The 18,081-nt window shown below is 56.3% G+C and overlaps 1 protein-coding gene across 7 annotated transcripts in view; it reads left to right on the forward strand.

Annotated features, from left to right (window-relative positions):
• AXIN1 (axin 1) overlaps nt 1–18,081 on the forward strand; it is a 63,082-nt gene that overhangs the window by 28,312 nt on the left and 16,689 nt on the right. For 4 of the 7 annotated variants that reach the window (XM_049110966.1, XM_049110967.1, XM_049110965.1 and 1 more), the window contains exons 3-5: nt 10,315–10,455; nt 10,957–10,995; nt 14,223–14,319. In XM_049110966.1, the coding sequence (XP_048966923.1) occupies nt 10,315–10,455; nt 10,957–10,995; nt 14,223–14,319 (277 nt within the window). The remainder of the gene's footprint in view (nt 1–10,314; nt 10,456–10,956; nt 10,996–14,222; nt 14,320–18,081) is intronic. The other 3 variants (XM_035717310.2, XM_049110969.1, XM_049110970.1) reach the window with 2 other exon arrangements.

Below are 18,081 nucleotides of genomic sequence, written 5' to 3' on the forward strand. Positions count from 1 at the left end.
TATTTTATTCATAATAAAATATTTTATTTATTTATTTTTTTAATTTTTTAAAGATTTTATTTATTCACTCATTAGAGACACACACACACAGACACACACACACACAGAGAGGCAGAGACATTGGCAGAGGGAGAAGCAGGCTCCATGCAGGGAGCCCGATGTGGGACTCGATCCCGGAGCCCTGGGATCACACCCCAGGCTGCAGGCGGCGCTAAACCGCTGCGCCACCAGGGCTGCCCTAAATAAAATCTTTTAAAAGATAGATTGAGCGATCGATCAGCTTAAAAGCCGCTGATGTGGTCAGTGAGTCCACTGAGCTGAGTGACGCAGCTTTGCAGTTTGCTGACAGCAAGCACGTAGCAACTTGCCAAGTATTTTTAGGGGTGGAGACTGTTTTCTGTACCTCGGTAGAATGGCACAGGGAGCCAGAGCGCTCTCAGAGGCGGCCCGCGTCTCCTGCAGGATGGCCGGGGTGAGCACAGGTGACTCTTGCAGTGGCCCCACGCCAGGGCCGCCTGGAGGCAGGGGAGCATGGGCCATCCAGGCCTCTGCAGGGGCGGCCTTGCTGTCGTGTGGACCCGGGCCCCACTGTCTGCATGTTCGCGTCTCAGGTCAGAGCCCCGAAGGCCGTCCCGGCAGAGCGCGGGGAGGGGATGAGCCCCGGCAGGTCCCTCCTTCGGTCACTTGTCTTGCGGCGGCCACAGCTCCCCGGGGGAGGCGACGGACGTCGGCCCGGAGCCGTGGGTGGGGCGTTGTGGTGTCCAGCTCAGGGCCCAAACCTGTCGAGCCGGGCGCTGCCGGTGTAGTCTGCACCGCCTCGGTGGACGGACAGACGGCCAATCCTGGGCCACCGGCCGTGGCGGCCTGGACGCCAAGGCCTCACCGGGAGCACAGCCTGGCGGCACTCTAGGACAGGCCGCATCCCTCAGTGCTGACAACCAGCCGCCTCCTTGGCCCTTCCTGCCTGCCAGCTTTTCCACTTAATGATAGGAGGTGATGGCTTCCTTCTCTGTCCTCCTGGAGAGAGACAGGGCTCGGGAGCGTGTCCACACGCACGCCAGCGGGGGAGGGGGCGGGGCGGGGTGGATTCTGAAGCCGGCTCCTCGCTCAGCTCACAGCCCGCTGCAGGGCTTGGCACGGGGCTCGGGGCTCGATTCTGGGACCCGAGATCACGGCCTGAGCAGAAAATGAGAGTTGCTACCCAGGTGCCCCCAAGGGGCGATAACCTTGAAGTGCGAGCACTCAAGTCCGTGACGGCCGTCCCTGGTCCCCAACCTTGGTGGCCTGCTCCCTGGCCAGGCCGCCATCCCTCGCTCTGCCCCGGCGTTGACCCCCATTCGAGAGGCCACATCAGTCTCCCAAACTCTTCCGTCAGGCCCTCTGCACCGAGAACCCGGGTGGGGGGCCCGGCTGGGCTTTGCCTTCCGACTTTCTGGTCCTCTTACCTGCATTCTTTACTTTTTTTAAGATTTTATTTATTTACTCATGAGAGACTCGGAGAGAGGCAGAGACACGGGCAGAGGGAGAAGCAGGCTCCCTGCACGGAGCCCGACGCGGGACTCGATCCCGGGACCCCGGGGTCACGCAGACGCTCAGCCGCCGAGCCCCCCAGGCACCCCTCCTGCCCGCACTCTCAGCGTTCTGCAGGCCCTGGCACGGGGTACTTGGCTTCCCTCATGTGCCTCCTCATCCCGGGTTGGGCGTGTGTAGGGCGCACACCCCTCTATCGGATCTGAAAGTACGCGGGCCTGTCTCGTGCTGGGAGCACCAAGTGAGCGCACTGTTCGGAGCGGAGAGCTGTGCAGTGGCAGCACGGTGCCGGGGAGCACTCCGTCCTCTCCTGCCTGCTGCTTGGTCATCTTGATTGTTCCTTCCCAGACATTCTGTAACTCTTCAGTTCTCTGCAGAATTTTTAGGAACACAGAAGCAGAAACCGGCTCCCCACCTCTCTGCAGCCGTGTTCCGGGAGCCTCCCGGGCTGAGGCCTGCCCGCCCCCGCCTGCCAGTGCGCCTGGTGTCTCTGGTTTGCGGGCAGAGCGCCCAGGCACGGCTGCAGGGCCAGCAGAAGGCAGAGTGGGGCAGGTTCTGCTGCAAATGGGGAGACGTGTGCCGGTTAGGCAGGGTGCTGAGCGCGACCCAGGGCCAGGCCGGAGCTGCCCTGGAGCTGCCGTGGAGCTGCCCTGGATGCGTCTTGCTGGGAACAGAGTGCGCAGCGGGGAAGCCAGTGTTGGCTGCTGTTCACACGATGACCGGGCCTTCTGGCTTTCCTTCTAATTGAAGAGTTTGAGGGAAGACGCACGGGAGAAGGTGCTCAAAGCCTCCCCTTCCCACCTGTCTGACCACAGGTGGGGCTCACCGCTGCTGGGGCCAGGGTCTCCTGACCTCCTGACCAGCCCTCTGCTGAAGCAGCCTCGTACCCGGGGTCAAAGCGACGGCAGAGGCGGACGAGGTGTGCTGGGGCTGGGGAGGGATGCACTGGCCGACACGTGCTCGTCCTGGAGGGAGTGACAGGAGCCTTGCGTTCCTACATTGTTCTCTTCGCTTTTATACAAGTAAACATTTCTTAGGATAAAAAATGTGTTCAAGGATGGACCAGACTAAACATACAGAGGAAAATGGCCGTGAGCACACTGCCAGGAGGATCTTTAATTCCAGGGTCAAATTTGGGGAAATTTGGGACTTTCCTTTGTCAGCTCGCATGGCTGGGGCACAAATCCCAGCCTCGGGCCAGCAGTGCTTCTGCACTGGGCTGGGTGGTGGAGGCGTGGACTTAAGGCAGAGTCACACCAGGAGCACGGGCCTCAAGCTGGGTGCAGGTGATTCTGGCGTCTGGCGGAAGACGCCTCGTCCAAACCCATGTCTGCTCCTGCAGAAAACTTTCCACCGTAACGGCCAGTCGGCAGTGATGGGTGGCCAGACACAGAGTGAGAGCCACCGGAAGCAGAGGCCAGAGTAGCCCTTGGCAGAGCTCCAGACGTGGGGGTCTCCACAACCTTTAAAACGTAAGACTGTCAAGTCCAGGAATCCACGGTTGACCTCCAGGACAACAGGAGAGGAAGCGGTGATGTAGCGACTTCAGGGCAGTGCCGTGGACGGTCCACACTGGCTGCCCCGCTCCCCGGGCCCTGGTCGCACTGCTGCAGGAGTGCCTGCAGTGTGGCCAGTGTGCTTGAGCACCTGCACTTTTGATTTATATAATTTTGATTACATTTAAATATCCTATGTGGCTAGTGGCTACCATAGTGGATGCTTTGCAAAATTAAGATATACAACAGCTAAAACAAAAAATCCCATGGATGGGGTGCTGGGTGGCTCAGTCGGTGCAGCATCTGCCTTCAGCTCCGGTTGTGACCTCGGGGTCCTGGGATCGAGTCCTGCGTTGGGACTCCCTGCTTCTCCCCCTGCCTCTGCCCCGCCTCCTGCTTGTGCACGCTCGCTCTCTCTCAAATAAATAAAACCCTTAAAAAACAATCCCATGGATAGATTTAACAATGTGTTGATTAGAGAATGAGCCAGAAGGAGTTATGCACGGGGCCGCAAGGGGGGAGAGGGGTGGATCCGAAACCTTCACGTGGACGGGGTGCAGTGAACTCAGAGGAAGAAGTGACCTTGGAGGAGCCGCTGATGGTCCTACAGTCTGCAGGGACAGTAATGGCCAGCGGGGTTCTGTGCACGGTTCCAGAGGGGGCTGCACGCAGACGCGGGAAAGCCTAGGTGCTCACACGGTCAGTGGCTGAGGAAGAACTGATAAGTACGCGGGTGACCGCAGGCACGTCTCAGGCTTCAGAACACAGCTACACAGCGAGCTGAGTTACGTGCAGGGGTCGCTTGCTGGCGGGGACACACAGGTAGGTGCTGCCACACGGCCGTGAGGTCCTGGAATCACCTGGAAGGAGAGGGCCGGGGCGTCAGTGGACTCTAGGCTCTGCTCACTAAGGACGCCTACTGTAGTTGCTATGGCAATGGTTGATATGCCGAGGCGTGGACCTACGCGGTATGGACCTATGTGGTATGGACCTACGCGGTATAGACGTGCTGGAGCAGGTAGAGTGTAGGCATTGTGCAAGGGACAAGTCTGGCCCTAGTAGCTGGGGGCAGGGCCTGGCCAAGCCCAGCAGGTGTGGTATCGAGCAGAGGGGCTTCAGGCTGAGACCCAAGGGTGCCTAGGTCAGGGTCAGGCGGGGGTGGTCAGGGACAGGGGCTGGTTCACCGTCTGTGTGCCGGGCACCCCTGAGGACACAGCCGAAGGAACAGCAGTGACGGGGTTGGGGGTCAGAGCAGGGACTTTAACGAGGATTTATGTCAGATGCAGAGAGTAAACAGACCAGAGGAAGGAGGGAGCCCATGTGGCTTCCGTGACCCCTTAGCCGTGAGACCCGCCTTTTTTCACCTCAGCTGACCACAGCCCTCCCGACCTGCTTAGGGAAGGCAGCGTGGGGACGTAGGTGCCTGGTCCCCGACATACTCTCTAGGCTGATGTGAGTGCAGGGGGCCAGTGGGGCCGGCTCCCCAGGGGTATGCAAGCCTGGCTTGAGCCCGAGTGCTTTTCTGCAGCACTGAGTGGACTTCTGGTAGCTGTGAGACGCATGACCTCGTGTCAGAACAAACGGGGACGTGACGTGGAGCATGATGCAGTGGGCGCCGGAATTTGTGAGGAAAAGATCACGAGGCTCTTCCTCGAGGATGCTTGAGTGAGGTGGTTGAAAGGAGCATCCCTGAGGGCGAGGGCGCGGGTCACGGCTGCAGGTAGCCCGACAGATGGAGGGGCTGACCCACACTCCGCCTGCTGGAGTGCAGCTTGGGTGTCATCCTTCATCCAGAGGATTCCTAGGAGGTAAGAGGCCTCACCTCGGGTGGAGAAGCATTGCTCCTGGTATCAGATAATCCGGTAGGTCAGGGCAAACCTGCAGCGGAGAATAGCTAGAAATGTCGAGAACTAGTGTTAATTTTTTATATATATTTAGATGGTAGGAGGGGAGCACGGAGGAGCAGAAAGAGAGAGAATTTCTTTAAAAATCCGATTGAAGGCTGGACACTTGTATGGCTTGGTCAGTTGAGTGTCCAACTCTTGATTTTGGCTCAGGTCAGGATTTTGGGGTCCTGAGAGGGAGCCCCACGTCGAGCTCTGCACACAGCATGGAGTCTGCTTGTCCCTCTCCCTCCCGCTGCTCTGCATGCTCGCGCTCTCTCTCTCTCTCAAATGAATGAAATCTTTTGTTTTTTTTAAGATTTTATTTATTTATTCATGAGAGATAGAGAGGCAGACACACAGGTAGAGGGAGAAGCAGGCTCGACGTGGGACTCAATCCCGGGACTCCAGGATCACGCCCTGGGCCAAAGGCAGATGCTCAACCGCTGAGCTACCCAGGCGTCCCTTTTTTTTTTTTTAAGATTTATTCATTCATGAGACACAGAGAGAGAGAGGCAGAGACACAGGCGGTGGGGAGAAGCAGCCTCCCTTCAGGGAGCCCAATGCGGGACTCGATCCCAGGACCTCGGGGTCACACGCTGGGCTGAAGGCAGCCACTGCACCGCTGAGCCCCCTGGGCGTCCAGGAGGATTTTCTTTTCTTTTTTTTTAAAGGGCAAGACCTCTTTTTTTTTAATTTTTTTTTAAATTTTTATTTATTTATGATAGTCACAGAGAGAGAGGCAGAGACACAGGCAGAGGGAGAAGCAGGCTCCATGCACCAGGAGCCCGATGTGGGACTCGATCCCAGGTCTCCAGGATTGTGCCCTGGGCCAAAGGCAGGCGCTAAACCGCTGCGCCACCCAGGGATCCCCAGGAGGATTTTCACACACAGTGCCTGGCCCTCCGTCCAGAATAGCCAGATACTGAATGGAAAGTAACCTGGGGGCAGCTGGGGATCTGGGGTCTGGGGATGGAGCCCCGTGTCGGGCTCCTTGCTGGAAAGGGATTCGGCTTCTCCCTCTGCCTCTGCTCCTCCTCCCACGTGTGTGCTCTGCACGTGCTCACTCTCTCTCTGTGATAAATAAAATATTTTAAAAGGACAGAAAACTAACCGTATGCTCAGGGATATAAAACAATATGATTCTTGAGAAAAATGAGTGTGAAGACGACCGGGATCCAGAGAATGTGGTTAATGGTCACCGCCTGGGTGGGGGTCTGGGTGGGGGTCTGGGTGAGGGTCTCCGGCCAGGGCAGGCGGCCGGGGGGGCAGGGGCAGCTTGTAGGCCCACAGGGCCGTGGCAGGGCTGAGCAGAGACACAGTTCGTGTTCAGACCGAGCAGGTGGAGCAGGAGCCCGGGCGTCCACGCTGTCTGCCAAGGCCGGTAGGGCCTGCGGCTGGAAAGGCCAGAGGTCGGGTGGTAGGGGACGGGCACCTGCTCGCAGCCGGCGTCCCCACGAGTCACCTGCCCGTGGCAGACGGAGCACCGTAGAGCGGGAGACGGCGGCTGGTGCATGCTTACTCAGAACGGGGAGCGTGGGAGCTAAACGTGTTGGTGTGATTTCAGCATCCCCTGTGGGACGGCCCTGCCGCAAGTGCCCGCTGCGACAGCCACGGTGAGGAGGGTGAGGAGTCCAGGCGCCGTTGTGAGAAGTCCGAGCCCGCAGCCTGGGGTGTCACGTGGTGAGGGTGGGGCCTGTGGAGCCGCCCGGCTCCAATCTTAGAGGGGAAAATCGGCTCGTTGGACAATGAAACGAATCTGGGTCTGTCCTTGGGGTTAGCGGCTGGTGTCTGTGGCCGTTGGGGCTCAGCCCGGAGAGCAGCGGCCCTGGGAGGGTCGGGGCTGAGGTGCACTCTGGCCTGGGTGTGCAGCGGGGGACGTGGCCATCGGTCACCCTGAGAACCGGGGACGGGGCGGCATGCGATGGGTCCTCGCCGCCTTCCAGGAGCAGGGACGGGACGAGGGACGGGCCTCTCTTCCGGACCCTGCTGCTGTCCTGTCTGACGCACACTGTGCCATGGAGCTGCTGGATCCTAGGCCATCCTGTTTCACTGTTTAGGGACGGCCACGTGGCTCTGGGGTCCGTGGTGCTGGGCCATTTCCTGCTCCCTCCAGACGTGCGCGAGGCTCCTGGAAAATAGATGTCCCACCTGCTGAGCAGGTCCGTGCAGAGCGAGGGAGGTGCAGCCGCTCCCGCTGCCAGCAGCCCCCCAGAGGGGACAGGTCAGGGTGCTGTTCAGGCAGAAGGGGGGAGACTCCCGGTGCAAACGTGGGGATGGCTCTGGGTGACCGTCCGTGGGGTAACACCATCCTAACCGTGTCCTGTGCGGTGTGGGACGTTTACGGAGTTAAAACACGGGACACCAATGACATTGGTGTGTGAGGGAAGTGAACGGAATTAATTCTGACTCTGTGTGGCCTGGGAGAAGGGAAACGCACTTTACTTTGGTACATCGGGGTGCCTGCTGCGACCTTTACGGGAACCACTAACAGCGGAGTAACAGGGTTATTTTGTTCGAGAGAGGAGATGGAAAATAAAAGTCACCCCAAAGGAAGGCGAGAAAGAACGAAAGAGTTGGAGCAGAAAGACCCACAGAAACCAAGTTGGCGAGGTGGTGGGTGGCCCTGCCCCTTGGTCACGCGCGGTGCGGCAGGACTGGTGGCGTAATCCGAGCAGAGGGGGTCCTGCTGCACTGTGGGCCCAGCTCCTCCTCCAAGAGACCCACCGGAGTAAAAGAATTTATTCAGTTAAACGTAGAAAATAGGAAGAAAGGTGTGCAGACGGCAGCCAGAGGCGGGCAGCATCAGCATGAAGCGGGACATGTTCCCGGGTGGGTCCGTCGGGGTTTTACTCTGCCAACTTTGAAAGGTCCAGCGTGCGGAAGTTTCTTGCGGCTCCTGGGAGGTTGGCTGCGCTGGCCGTGCCCGTGTGTGTGCACACGCTCCCCGTCTTGGGTCGCGGCTGTCTTGTGGGGACGCAGTTGCCACCTGCGACCTTTGCCCTCGCGGTCGTGGCCAGCAGCCAAGACTCCACACTGGCAGCTTCGTCCCGAGGGCCGCCCCGCTGAGCAGACGTCTGAGCTGGTAACAGGTCCTCCGTCCTCCTGGCCGCTGTGCTCTGCTGCACTGGCCCCTGTCGTCTGAGCCTGGAGCCCACACGTGGCGCGCTCTGCTCGTCCTGCAGTTGCAGGAAACGCAGACACCGTGTTTGTCTTATTTTTTATTTTTATTTTTTAGATTTTATTTATTCATGAGACACACAGAGAGGCAGAGACACAGGCAGAGGCAGAAGCAGGCTCCATGCAGGGAGCCCGACATGGAACTCGATCCCGGGTCTCCAGGATCAGACCCTGGGCTGCAGGCAGCACTAAACTGCTGAGCCACCGGGGCTGCCCATAAATATAATATTTTTTTATCGAGGGCGCCTGCAGGCTCCCTAGGTAGAGCGTGCGGCCCTTGATCTCTGGCTCGTGAGTTCAGGCCCCACGTTGGGCCTAGAGCTTACTTTAAAAAATAAAAGTAAAATTTTGTGATACTTAATTTTGCTGTGGCCGGCTGCCCTCAGTTTGTCACTTTACGTCAGACATAACCTAGATGAGGAGGTGTAACCACGCGGGGCCGGGGACCAGCTGGCCGTGTCTCTGTCCACGTCCCCGTCCTTTCCTGCGGGCCTCTGGACGGCCCGTTCCTAAGCCGCTGCCCTCATTCAGCTGGAACTTGCGAGTATCCCCGGGGAGCCCTCGGCTGCAGGGTGGGTCAGGAGGCCAGGTGTGGGTGGGACAGGACCCCTGTGTGGGTGGGACCGTGGAGCTGGCGGGTAACAGTACCCTGCTGCGCCTCACTGGCTGGAATGAGGGGTCACCTGGCTGGCACTCGTCGTGCCACGCTTCCTGAGACCGTGGACGCCAAGACCCCCTGGGGGAGTTGGCCCCTCTCCAGCCGCACTGCCTGGGCCACCCCGGCCCTGCACGTTCTGCGTGATGGGCGTTCAGGATACAGAGGTGTCTGGGCCCGAGTCTTGCTTGAGCACCTTTTCCTCAGTGTGTGCATGGTTTGAATCGGGGCTTCCAGAACATTCTCTGCATCGGGTCATGGTTGTCTGTTACCTTAGAAGTAACTGGAGTCTGAGTGATGCAGTGACTCTTCCCAGGTCCTTGTGCTTGGCGCAGGCCGTTCACAATGTGACAGGTGCCCGGGTCCTGTTGGCAGCAGTGCTCTCATCACAGGTGAGGCTGGAACCCAGGTGGGTTGTGTCCCGGCCACCAGGAAGGCTTGGCAGGCCCCGTCCTGTCGTAGCCTCAGACAGCCTTGCTGTATCTGTCCCCTTCCCGAATGCCTGTATGTCACTATGTGAGCACAGTCTTTGGGTAGCGGAGGCGTCAGGGCACTCGGCAGGGACGTGGCGGTGACGGGCGGGGCGGCGCCCAGACAGCAGCACAGCCTGCAGAAGTAGAGGCACGTGGACGGAGGACGGGGCCTGGCATTTAAAGTTGTTCAGGAGGGCAGCCCTGGTGGCGCAGCAATTTAGCGCCGCCCTCAGCCCAGGGCCTGATCCTGGAGACCCGGGATCGAGTCCCACGTCGGTCTCCCTGCATGGAGCCTGCTTCTCCCTCTGCCTGTGTCTCTGCCTCTCTCTCTCTCTCTCTCTCTCATGAATAAATAAAATATTTTAAAAAATAAATAAAAAATAAAGTTGTTCAGGATAAGGTGGATTCATTCAGGATTTGTGCTCACAGCCGACTCTCCATCTTGATGCAAGGAAGTGAGGTGGGTTACATAGTGACCGTTTCAAGTGAAGTTCTAAATGAAAAAAAAAACTATTGGATCATTTGAGAAAAAATAAAAGAATGTATTTTGAAGGTTACGACAAGGAAGGCCTGCTTTCTAAGATAGCGGAAAATCTGAAGGAAGAGATTGGTAAGTGGTTTTGTAGATGTGAAAACCTTTGTGCGACCAAAACCAACACAAAGTCGGAAAGAAAAGTGACATTTAGGGAGAAAGTATTTTCTGCCTGTGTCACTGGCCGTTCATAGTAAGACTAGAGGTTTTGGTAAACTCTGGAAAAGCCGTGAGCCTCCCAGTGGAAAGTGGACGGAAGGGGTGAGCGGGTCCCAGGTGAGGACGGGGTGTAGATGGCCCAGATGCCAGCCTGTGGGCTCCCAGGGGCACGACGAGAACCGGGGCATGCTGTGGTGAGGCTCGGCGGCGACAGGCGGCCCCATGTCCCCCGCCCTCAGGCGCGTCCTACCCGGGTATGTGTCGGGGCTGCCACAGGCTGAGTGGCCAGCAGATTGGGGCGTCGCCCGCCGCCCAGGTAGACCTCGAAGGTACCGGGTGTGCGCCGTGATCGGGGGGCTCCATGGCTCCGCCTTCAGCCGCCACTGACGTGTGTTCCTCTTGGCAGGTGCGGGTCCTGGCGGGAGCCTGTGCATCCCTACTACGTCAGCTCCGGCTACGCCCTCGCCCCGGCCACCAGCGCCAATGACAGTGAGCAGCAGAGCCTGTCCAGTGATGCCGACAGCCTGTCCCTCACCGACAGCAGCGTGTGAGTCCCCCCTTGGGCGTGGGCCATGCCCACCGCGTCGTGTGCCCCCTGCACCCCCACCGGCATAGCCGGGCTGCATCATTAAGGATCCGGAACTTGCAGCAGCTGCTTGTCTCTGAGGCCACGGCTGCTGGCACCTTGGAACGGGGGGAGCTGTCAGGGGGCTCACCGTACAGATGGGTGGCCGAGCAGGGCGGGTGGGGCGGCCCCCGGCCAGGCCCTGCTGTGCACAGGTGCCTCGTGCTCCGTGCCTTTCTGTCGTTTGAAATTTTGTCCCTGTCACATACTCTGCGTAGGACATGGGGAGGCAAGAGCTAAGGGCACTGGTACGGCCGGTCCTGTGCAGGGATAGCGCAGGGCCGCACGTGCCCAGAGGCCGTGGGAACCATCCAGAGCCACCTGGAGCTTCGTGTCCCCCAGGGATGACAGTGCACCTAACTCTTCCATCGTCCTCTTGATGGGAAAGTACCTATTTTCTGACACTCTCCTTTGCTTTGACAGGTGGCTTTTGGGGACCCAAACGCACATCACAAGTTTGATGTAAGACACTGTGTCGTTATATCAGGGCCTTACCCAGCCAGCCTGCCAAGGTCATTCGTGGTCCTGGCTGCCCGCGAATGTCACATTCACCCCGTTTTCAGTCTGGGTGCCATCCACCATCTGACTGCCGCTGCCGGGAGGTCCCTGGCCAGGGCCCGAGCAGGTGTGCGGTGTCCCCCGACCCCCACTCCGAGACGGCAGGGGGCCGAGGGCCAGGACTGCGCAGGGGTGGGAGCAGCCGCTGTCAGCTGGCTGCCTGTGGGGCGGCGGGGGCGTGGCTTTCTTCCCCAGCCAGCTTGCTTCCTCATGGGAAAAACCGTGGACAATCAGGATTAAATAAAAAAGGAAGGGTCACTAAACCTGTAGAGAAGACATCATAAAATTGTGGTCCCACTTCCTGTGGGGTTTTCACAGTCGGTGCCTCCTCTCTGCCTGTGTCCCCATGTTCTTCCCGCCGCCAGACAGGCCTTTTCCCAGCCACAGCAGTGCGCCCCCTGTCGCTGCGCATCTGGGGCACGCACCTTCTTTTCCTCTTTGGACCCAAGCTGGACCCGTCCCTTCAGATTGAACTTCTGTGTGTGGTTTTTCTCATTCGTTACCCTTTGTTCAGGTAAAATGTTGACGTGTTTAGCAACTTCTTATTTGAAATGGCTGTGTTGGGATCCCTGGGTGGCGCAGCGGTTTGGCGCCTGCCTTTGGCCCAGGGCGCGATCCTGGAGACCCGGGATCGAATCCCACGTCGGGCTCCCGGTGCATGGAGCCTGCTTCTCCCTCTGCCTGTGTCTCTGCCTCTCTCTCTCTCTGTAACTATCATAAATAAATAAAAATTTAAAAAAAAAAAAAAAAAAAAAAAAAAAATGAAATGGCTGTGTTTTCAGCAGTACCTGCCACGACCCCCACCAGCAGGTGACGGCTCGGGATTGTGCATTTGTAGCATTGGGTTTTCTCTTCCCTGAAACTGATTACTACAGTGAAAATCCATTTGTCCGCGCACTTTTTCTCGAAAAGTCTCTTAATTCTTTCACAGAAAATGACATATGGTTCCTAAATGAAAGATTTGAAGTTTCTAAAATATGGGATGCCTGGGTGGCTCAGCCATTGAGTGCCTGCCTTTGGCTTAGGGCATGACCCCAGAGTCCCGGGATCGAGTCCCACATCGGGCTCCCCTCAGGGAGCCTGCTTCTCCCTCTGCTTGTGTCTCTGCCTCTCTTTGTGTGTCTCTCGTGCATAAATAAATAAAATCTTTAAAAAACAAAATAAAATAAAATAAAATAAAATTTTATTTTATTTATTTTTTTAAATTTTTATTTATCTATGATAGTAGGCAGAGGGAGAAGCAGGCTCCATGCACTGGGAGCCCGATGTGGGACTCGATCCCGGGTCTCCAGGATCGCGCCCTGGGCCAAAGGCAGGTGCTAAACCGCTGTGCCACACAGGGATCCCAAAATAAAATTTTAAAAATATTTTTTTCCTGATAACTCTATCTTGGTTTACACTAAGATTCAGAAATACAGGCATAGTTGATTTGGAATGTAAAATATTTGAATATATATCAAGCAAAAAGTAGGATTGTGGGTTTCATCTAAATTATCTTGTAGCGGGCACAGCTGCCCTCAGCATGCCAACCACACAGTAGAGACGGTGGCTCACTGCACTTTGTGCACGGGTGTCTAAGGACAGTGTCTAATCCACAGAGGCATGTGGAATGTTTAAATTCCTGGTCAAAGCATATGAGAAACAAAAATTTGGTGGCCCTGGACACTGGAATGGAACTCCAGGGGCATGTAAAGATGTTTTAAATGCATTTGACTCACCTGTTCCTTGACATCTGCCCCCTTGGGTGCCCCTGCCAGGCTGCTGAGCCAGTCACATTGCACACCAGCTGGTGCCCTGACAGCCAGGGACACTGAGGCAGTGACAGGAGAGACAGGCTGTCCTGGATTCTTCCTCCCTTGCTCTGGCCCAAAGTACACCCTCCCCCTGGATGGAACCCCTGAGACATGTGATTTTAGGGGGAGAACATTACTTTCCTGCCTGCCGACACAGCCACTGAGCTGCTGGGTGTGAGGCGGGGCCAGGACATCCTGGGCACCTTGGGCGGCAGGTGGCAGCTTTACTAGGTTGCACAGCAGTTAATGAGGTGAGGTCAGAATTGTGGCTGCGTGGTTGACCCCTGCTGTCAAGTGAGAGCAGCACTGTTGCCCAGCCGCCACCCTGGGGCCGTGCTTGGGAGGGAGGCCGGGTCGCAGATCTTGACTGCAGCCCCTGGGGAACACGGAGGCCGAGGCCTTCCAACAGCCAGACGACCTAGACGAATCTGTTCCCGCCGTCAGAGCTGGGAGCCCACCTGGGAGTCCTTGGGTGAGGAGGAGACGGGCCTGGGAAAGCCACTGACCAGGCGTCTTCCTCTGGCGGGCGTTGTCCGTCCTGTTGGCTCCTGTGAACCGCTGAGCTTCCAGAGGCCCTTCACGTAGCAGGGGAGCACGGGGAGTTCCAGGGATGGCGCATGTGCAGCGGGGCGTTCAGCCCGGAGTGAGTGCACAGTCGTGGTAAAGACAATACAGAACTTGATTCCTGTGTTCGTGATGATCTTCGAAAGGGCTCATCACTGAAACACGTGTCCGGGCAACAGATTTGTGCACAGGGAGGTTATGCTCATTCAGCAGTTCACCGTGGAAGGTAGCAGAGCAAGTCAGAACCTTGGAAATCTCTTCCAACGGGGTCTGTCGTTTGGGGGCCCCTGTTCCTGGCCCCCTTAGAGCGCCCCTCCCGGGTAGGCACGCAGCAGCCCATCTGGGCAGTAAAGCACAGATTGCTGCACGTTTTCGGCAAAGAACTGGTAGTAAACATTGTGGTTTCGTGCCCAGGTACGGTCTCTGTCCTGTATCCCTCCCCCGCCTTAAAAACGGGGGCGCCTGGGGGCTCAGCGGCAAGCATCTGCCTTCAGCTCAGGATGTGATCCCGGGGTCCTGGGGTTGAGCCCCAAGTCGGGTTCTGTGCTAAAGGATTCTGTCTATCCCTCTGCCCCTCCTCCCACTGACGTGTGACTCGTGCTCTCTCTCTCAAATAAATCTTTAAAAAATAAATATTTTAAACAAATGGAAAAACCGTTTTTCGCTGTGAAGCTGTAGAAAACAGCCGACTCTACTCCAGGTTGAGCCAGCACAGCAGAGTCGTGTTGAGCTATTCTGTTTGCACTCACGCCAGGCTCGCTCTCTCCTGGACAGGGATGGAATCCCACCGTACAGGATCCGCAAGCAGCACCGCCGGGAGATGCAGGAGAGCGTCCAGGTCAACGGGCGGGTGCCTCTACCTCACATTCCTGTAAGTTCCGGCTGTGCAGCCCTCCTTCCCATGTGAGCCCTCCAGCCCTCTCACACCAGGCCCATCCCTGCTCCTACTCCGCCTGGCTTCCTGTGAGCTCAGCTCACGTCTAGGCACAGCCTGCAGTCATGCGGGTGGCCCGTAGACCCAGCCTGTCCAGTCCCTTCAGGAGCGGGAGGGCCGGCCACGGCACCTGCCGGGCAGTCTGGCCCCATTCTGGTAAGTGAGGTGCTTCTCCTCGAGGCAAGAGAGCGGCTGTGAGCCTGTCGCCGGCCCCTGCCTGGGCCTCCTGACTGCGGCTCCGTTGATACCCGGCGCCCCCGGGCCTGGCCACGTTACTGTGGCACTTTCCGTGGGAGCTGCCTCGGCTTCACCCCTTAGGGTGACAACACCAAGGTGCCAGGGGTGCTCCCGACCGTGGGCGCTGGGGGCTGCCCAAAGCGGGCCGGGCAGCCTGTCTACCTGCAGAGTTGCTCTGCTCACGTTGGCGCCCTGGCTGGACACGAGGGACTTCTCAGGGCAGAGGAGGAGGGCTCGCTCGCCGCCTCGGGTGGCCGCCCATTCGCGGTCTGTGCAGGAAGAGCGCGTGCGTGCAGGGTCAGCGCACGCCCATCCTCAGCCAGGGTCCCTTGGTTCGAGGGACCTTTGAGCTCCTTCAGATCACTTTAGTTTTGAAGCAAGAAGAGAGGTAGGTGATGGTGAGAACAAAGGATGTGGCTTTGTTCTGACTTCTGAGAAGAGGACCGCCCGGCATTTTGTCGCCTCCCAGCTGACTCGGCACGGCCCAGGCACTGACGTGTCTGCTGGGAGAGGAGCGGAAGACGCTGTGGGGAGCATGGGTGCGTGCATGTGCTTGCACGTGTGTGTGTGCACCAGCGGCCTCTGAGGGAGCCCCAGGCAGGTGCCTGCTTTGCTCTGCAGACATGTAGACTAAGAGCTGGGTCTGGGCAGGGGGAGCAGGAGGGGAGCCAAGTCCCCCAGAGGAAGGGGGTGAGAGGACACAGGAGCCACGTGGAGGCTCCCCTCCCCGCAGACCCAGGCTGCTGGGCGTCAGAGTCCGTGGCGATGCAGGAGAAATCTGTGCCTGTCTGCTGGCGAAACCAAGGTGGAGCGTGCAGAGGAACGGGGCACTGACGCCCCCCGGAGTAGCCCCTGGGCAGTACCTGCTCCCGGTGGGAACCAGCGACTTCGTGTGGTCCGTCAGATGGGTGCTGCCTGTGGGGGCCGTGGGGGCTGCAGGGATGTCCCCAGGACAGTAGCCCAGGGTGAGGGCCATCCTACACAGGAACTGGCTTCCAGTTTTCTGGAGTCACCGGGGAGACAGGAGTCAGAGAAACAGCCCAGCTCAGTACTTCAGGCCTCAGTGGGAGAGGAGGTCCGGCGGCCTGCGTCAGGAGGGCCCCTGGTAGGATGCCTGCCCTGCTCTGGTGACGGGACATCGAGGAAGCAACTTGCTCTCAATTTGGGAAATGTTCTTGCTGGAGCTCTTGCAACGTTTCTGCAACAACTTCTTTTTTTCTATTTACATTTTTTTTTTCAGGGCAGCCCGGGTGGCTCAGCAGTTTAGTGCCGCCTTTGGCCCGGGGCCTGACCCTGGAGTCCTGGGATTGAGTCCTGAGTTGGGCTCCCTGCATGGAGCCTGCTTCTCCCTCTGCCTGTGTCTCTGTGCCTCTCTCTCTCTCTCTCTCTCTCTCTCTCCCATAAATAAATAAAATCTTAAAAAATTTTTTTCACACTTTTATGTCCTATTTTTATTTTTAAGAGAAAGTCACATAATTTATAGTGGTGAAAAGAGAACACCAGATAATTCCAGAAATGTTGTTTCATGTTTAAGAGTAAAAGCAAATTGAACTCCAATTAAAAAAAAAAAAAGAGAGAAAACATAAAACTCAGCAAAACCTTAGCATCTTGGGGGGAACATTCTTTCTGATTTTGTGATTTACAGAAAGGCACAGAGAGACATCTTATTTTATACACTTAACAATTTTTTTAAAATTTTTATTTATTTATGATAGTCACAGAGAGAGAGAGAGAGAGAGAGAGAGAGAGGCAGAGACATAGGCAGAGGGAGAAGCAGGCTCTATGCACTGGGAGCCTGACGTGGGACTCGATCCCAGGTCTCCAGGATCGCGCCCTGGGCCAAAGGCAGGCGCCAAATCGCTGCGCCACCCAGGTATCCCCCACTTAACAAGTTTTTAAAAGGAAATTTCAAAAGATAAGCGCAAGATTCCACTCCAAAGGAAGGTGCCTGAGGACCAAGGATGAAGATTTCTTAGAGGAGTCTAAAAGAGATGAGTGTTTCCACTGTCAAACCTCCTCACTCTCATTAAATAACTGAGTTGATAAAAGGAAAAGGATCTGTGAGATTTTTCTCTGGAGACATGTTGAACACTGAGACACCGGACCCCCATCTCCACCCCAAAAGGGGATTTAGGGATGCTAATTTGTAATCCTCCTTTTTTAACATACATTATTTTTTTAAAATTTAAATTCCATTTACCAACGTATAGTATAACCCCCAGTGCTCATCCCGTCACCCAGTCACCCACCCCCTGCCCGCCTCCCCTTCTGCAACCCTTTGTGTGTTTCCCAGAGTTAGGAGTCTCTCGTGGTTTATCTCCCTCTAGTTTTTCCCACTCAGTTTCCCTCCTTTCCGCTATAATCCCTTTCACTATTTCTTATATTCCCCATATGATATGAGTGAGACCATATGATGTTTGTCCTTCTCCTCCTGACTTATTTCACTCAGCATAATACCCTCCAGGTTCATCCACATTGAAGCAAATGGTGGGTTATTTGTTGTTTCTGATGGCTGAGGAATATTCCATTGTATACGTAGACCACAGCTTCTTTATCCATCATCTGTCGATGGACACCGAGGCTCCTTCCACAGTGTGGCTATTGTGGACACTGATGCTATAAACATCGGGGTGCTGGTGTCCTGGCGTTTCATTCCATCTGTATCTTTGGGGTGAATCCCCAGCAGTGCAATTGCTGGGTCTTAGGGCAGGTCTATTTTTAACACTTTGAGGAGCCTCCACAGAGTTTTCCAGAGTGGCTGCACCAGTTCACATTCCCACTAACAGTGCAGGAGGGGTCCCCTTTCTCCACATCCTCTCCAACATTTGTGTTTTCCTGCCTTGTTAATTTTCCCCATTCTCACTGGTGTGAGGTGGGATCTCATTGTGGTTTTGATTTGTATTTCCCTGATGGCCAGTGATGCGGAGCTTGTTCTCACGTGCTTGTTGGCCATGTCTAGGTCTTCCTCTGGGAGATTTCTGTTTGTGTCTTTGGCCCACTTTATGATTGGATTGTTTGTTTCTTTGCTGTTGAGTTTAATGACTTCTTTATAGATCTTGGCTACTAGCCCTTTATCTGATACGTCATTTGCAAATACCTTCTCCCATTCTGTAGGTTGTCTTTGAGTTTTGTTGAGTGTTTCTTTTGCTGTGCAGAAGCTTCTTATCATGATGAAGCCCCAATAGTTCATTTTTGCTTTTGTTTCCCTTGCTCTCATGGGTGTATCTTGCGAGAAGTTGCTGTGGCCAAGTTCAAAAAGGGTGTTGCCTGTGTTCTCCTCTAGGATTTTGATGGATTCTTGTCTCACACTTAGATCTTTCATCCATTTTGAGTTTATTGTTGTGTCTGGTGTAAGAGAGTGGTCTAGTTTCATTCTTCTGCACATGGCTGTCCAGTGTTCCCAGCACCATTTATTGATGAGACGGTCCTTTTTCCAGCGGATAGTCTCTCCTGTTTTGTTGA

Source organism: Canis lupus, chromosome 6, assembly GCF_003254725.2.
Source record: "Canis lupus dingo isolate Sandy chromosome 6, ASM325472v2, whole genome shotgun sequence".
NCBI lineage: Eukaryota > Metazoa > Chordata > Mammalia > Carnivora > Canidae > Canis > Canis lupus.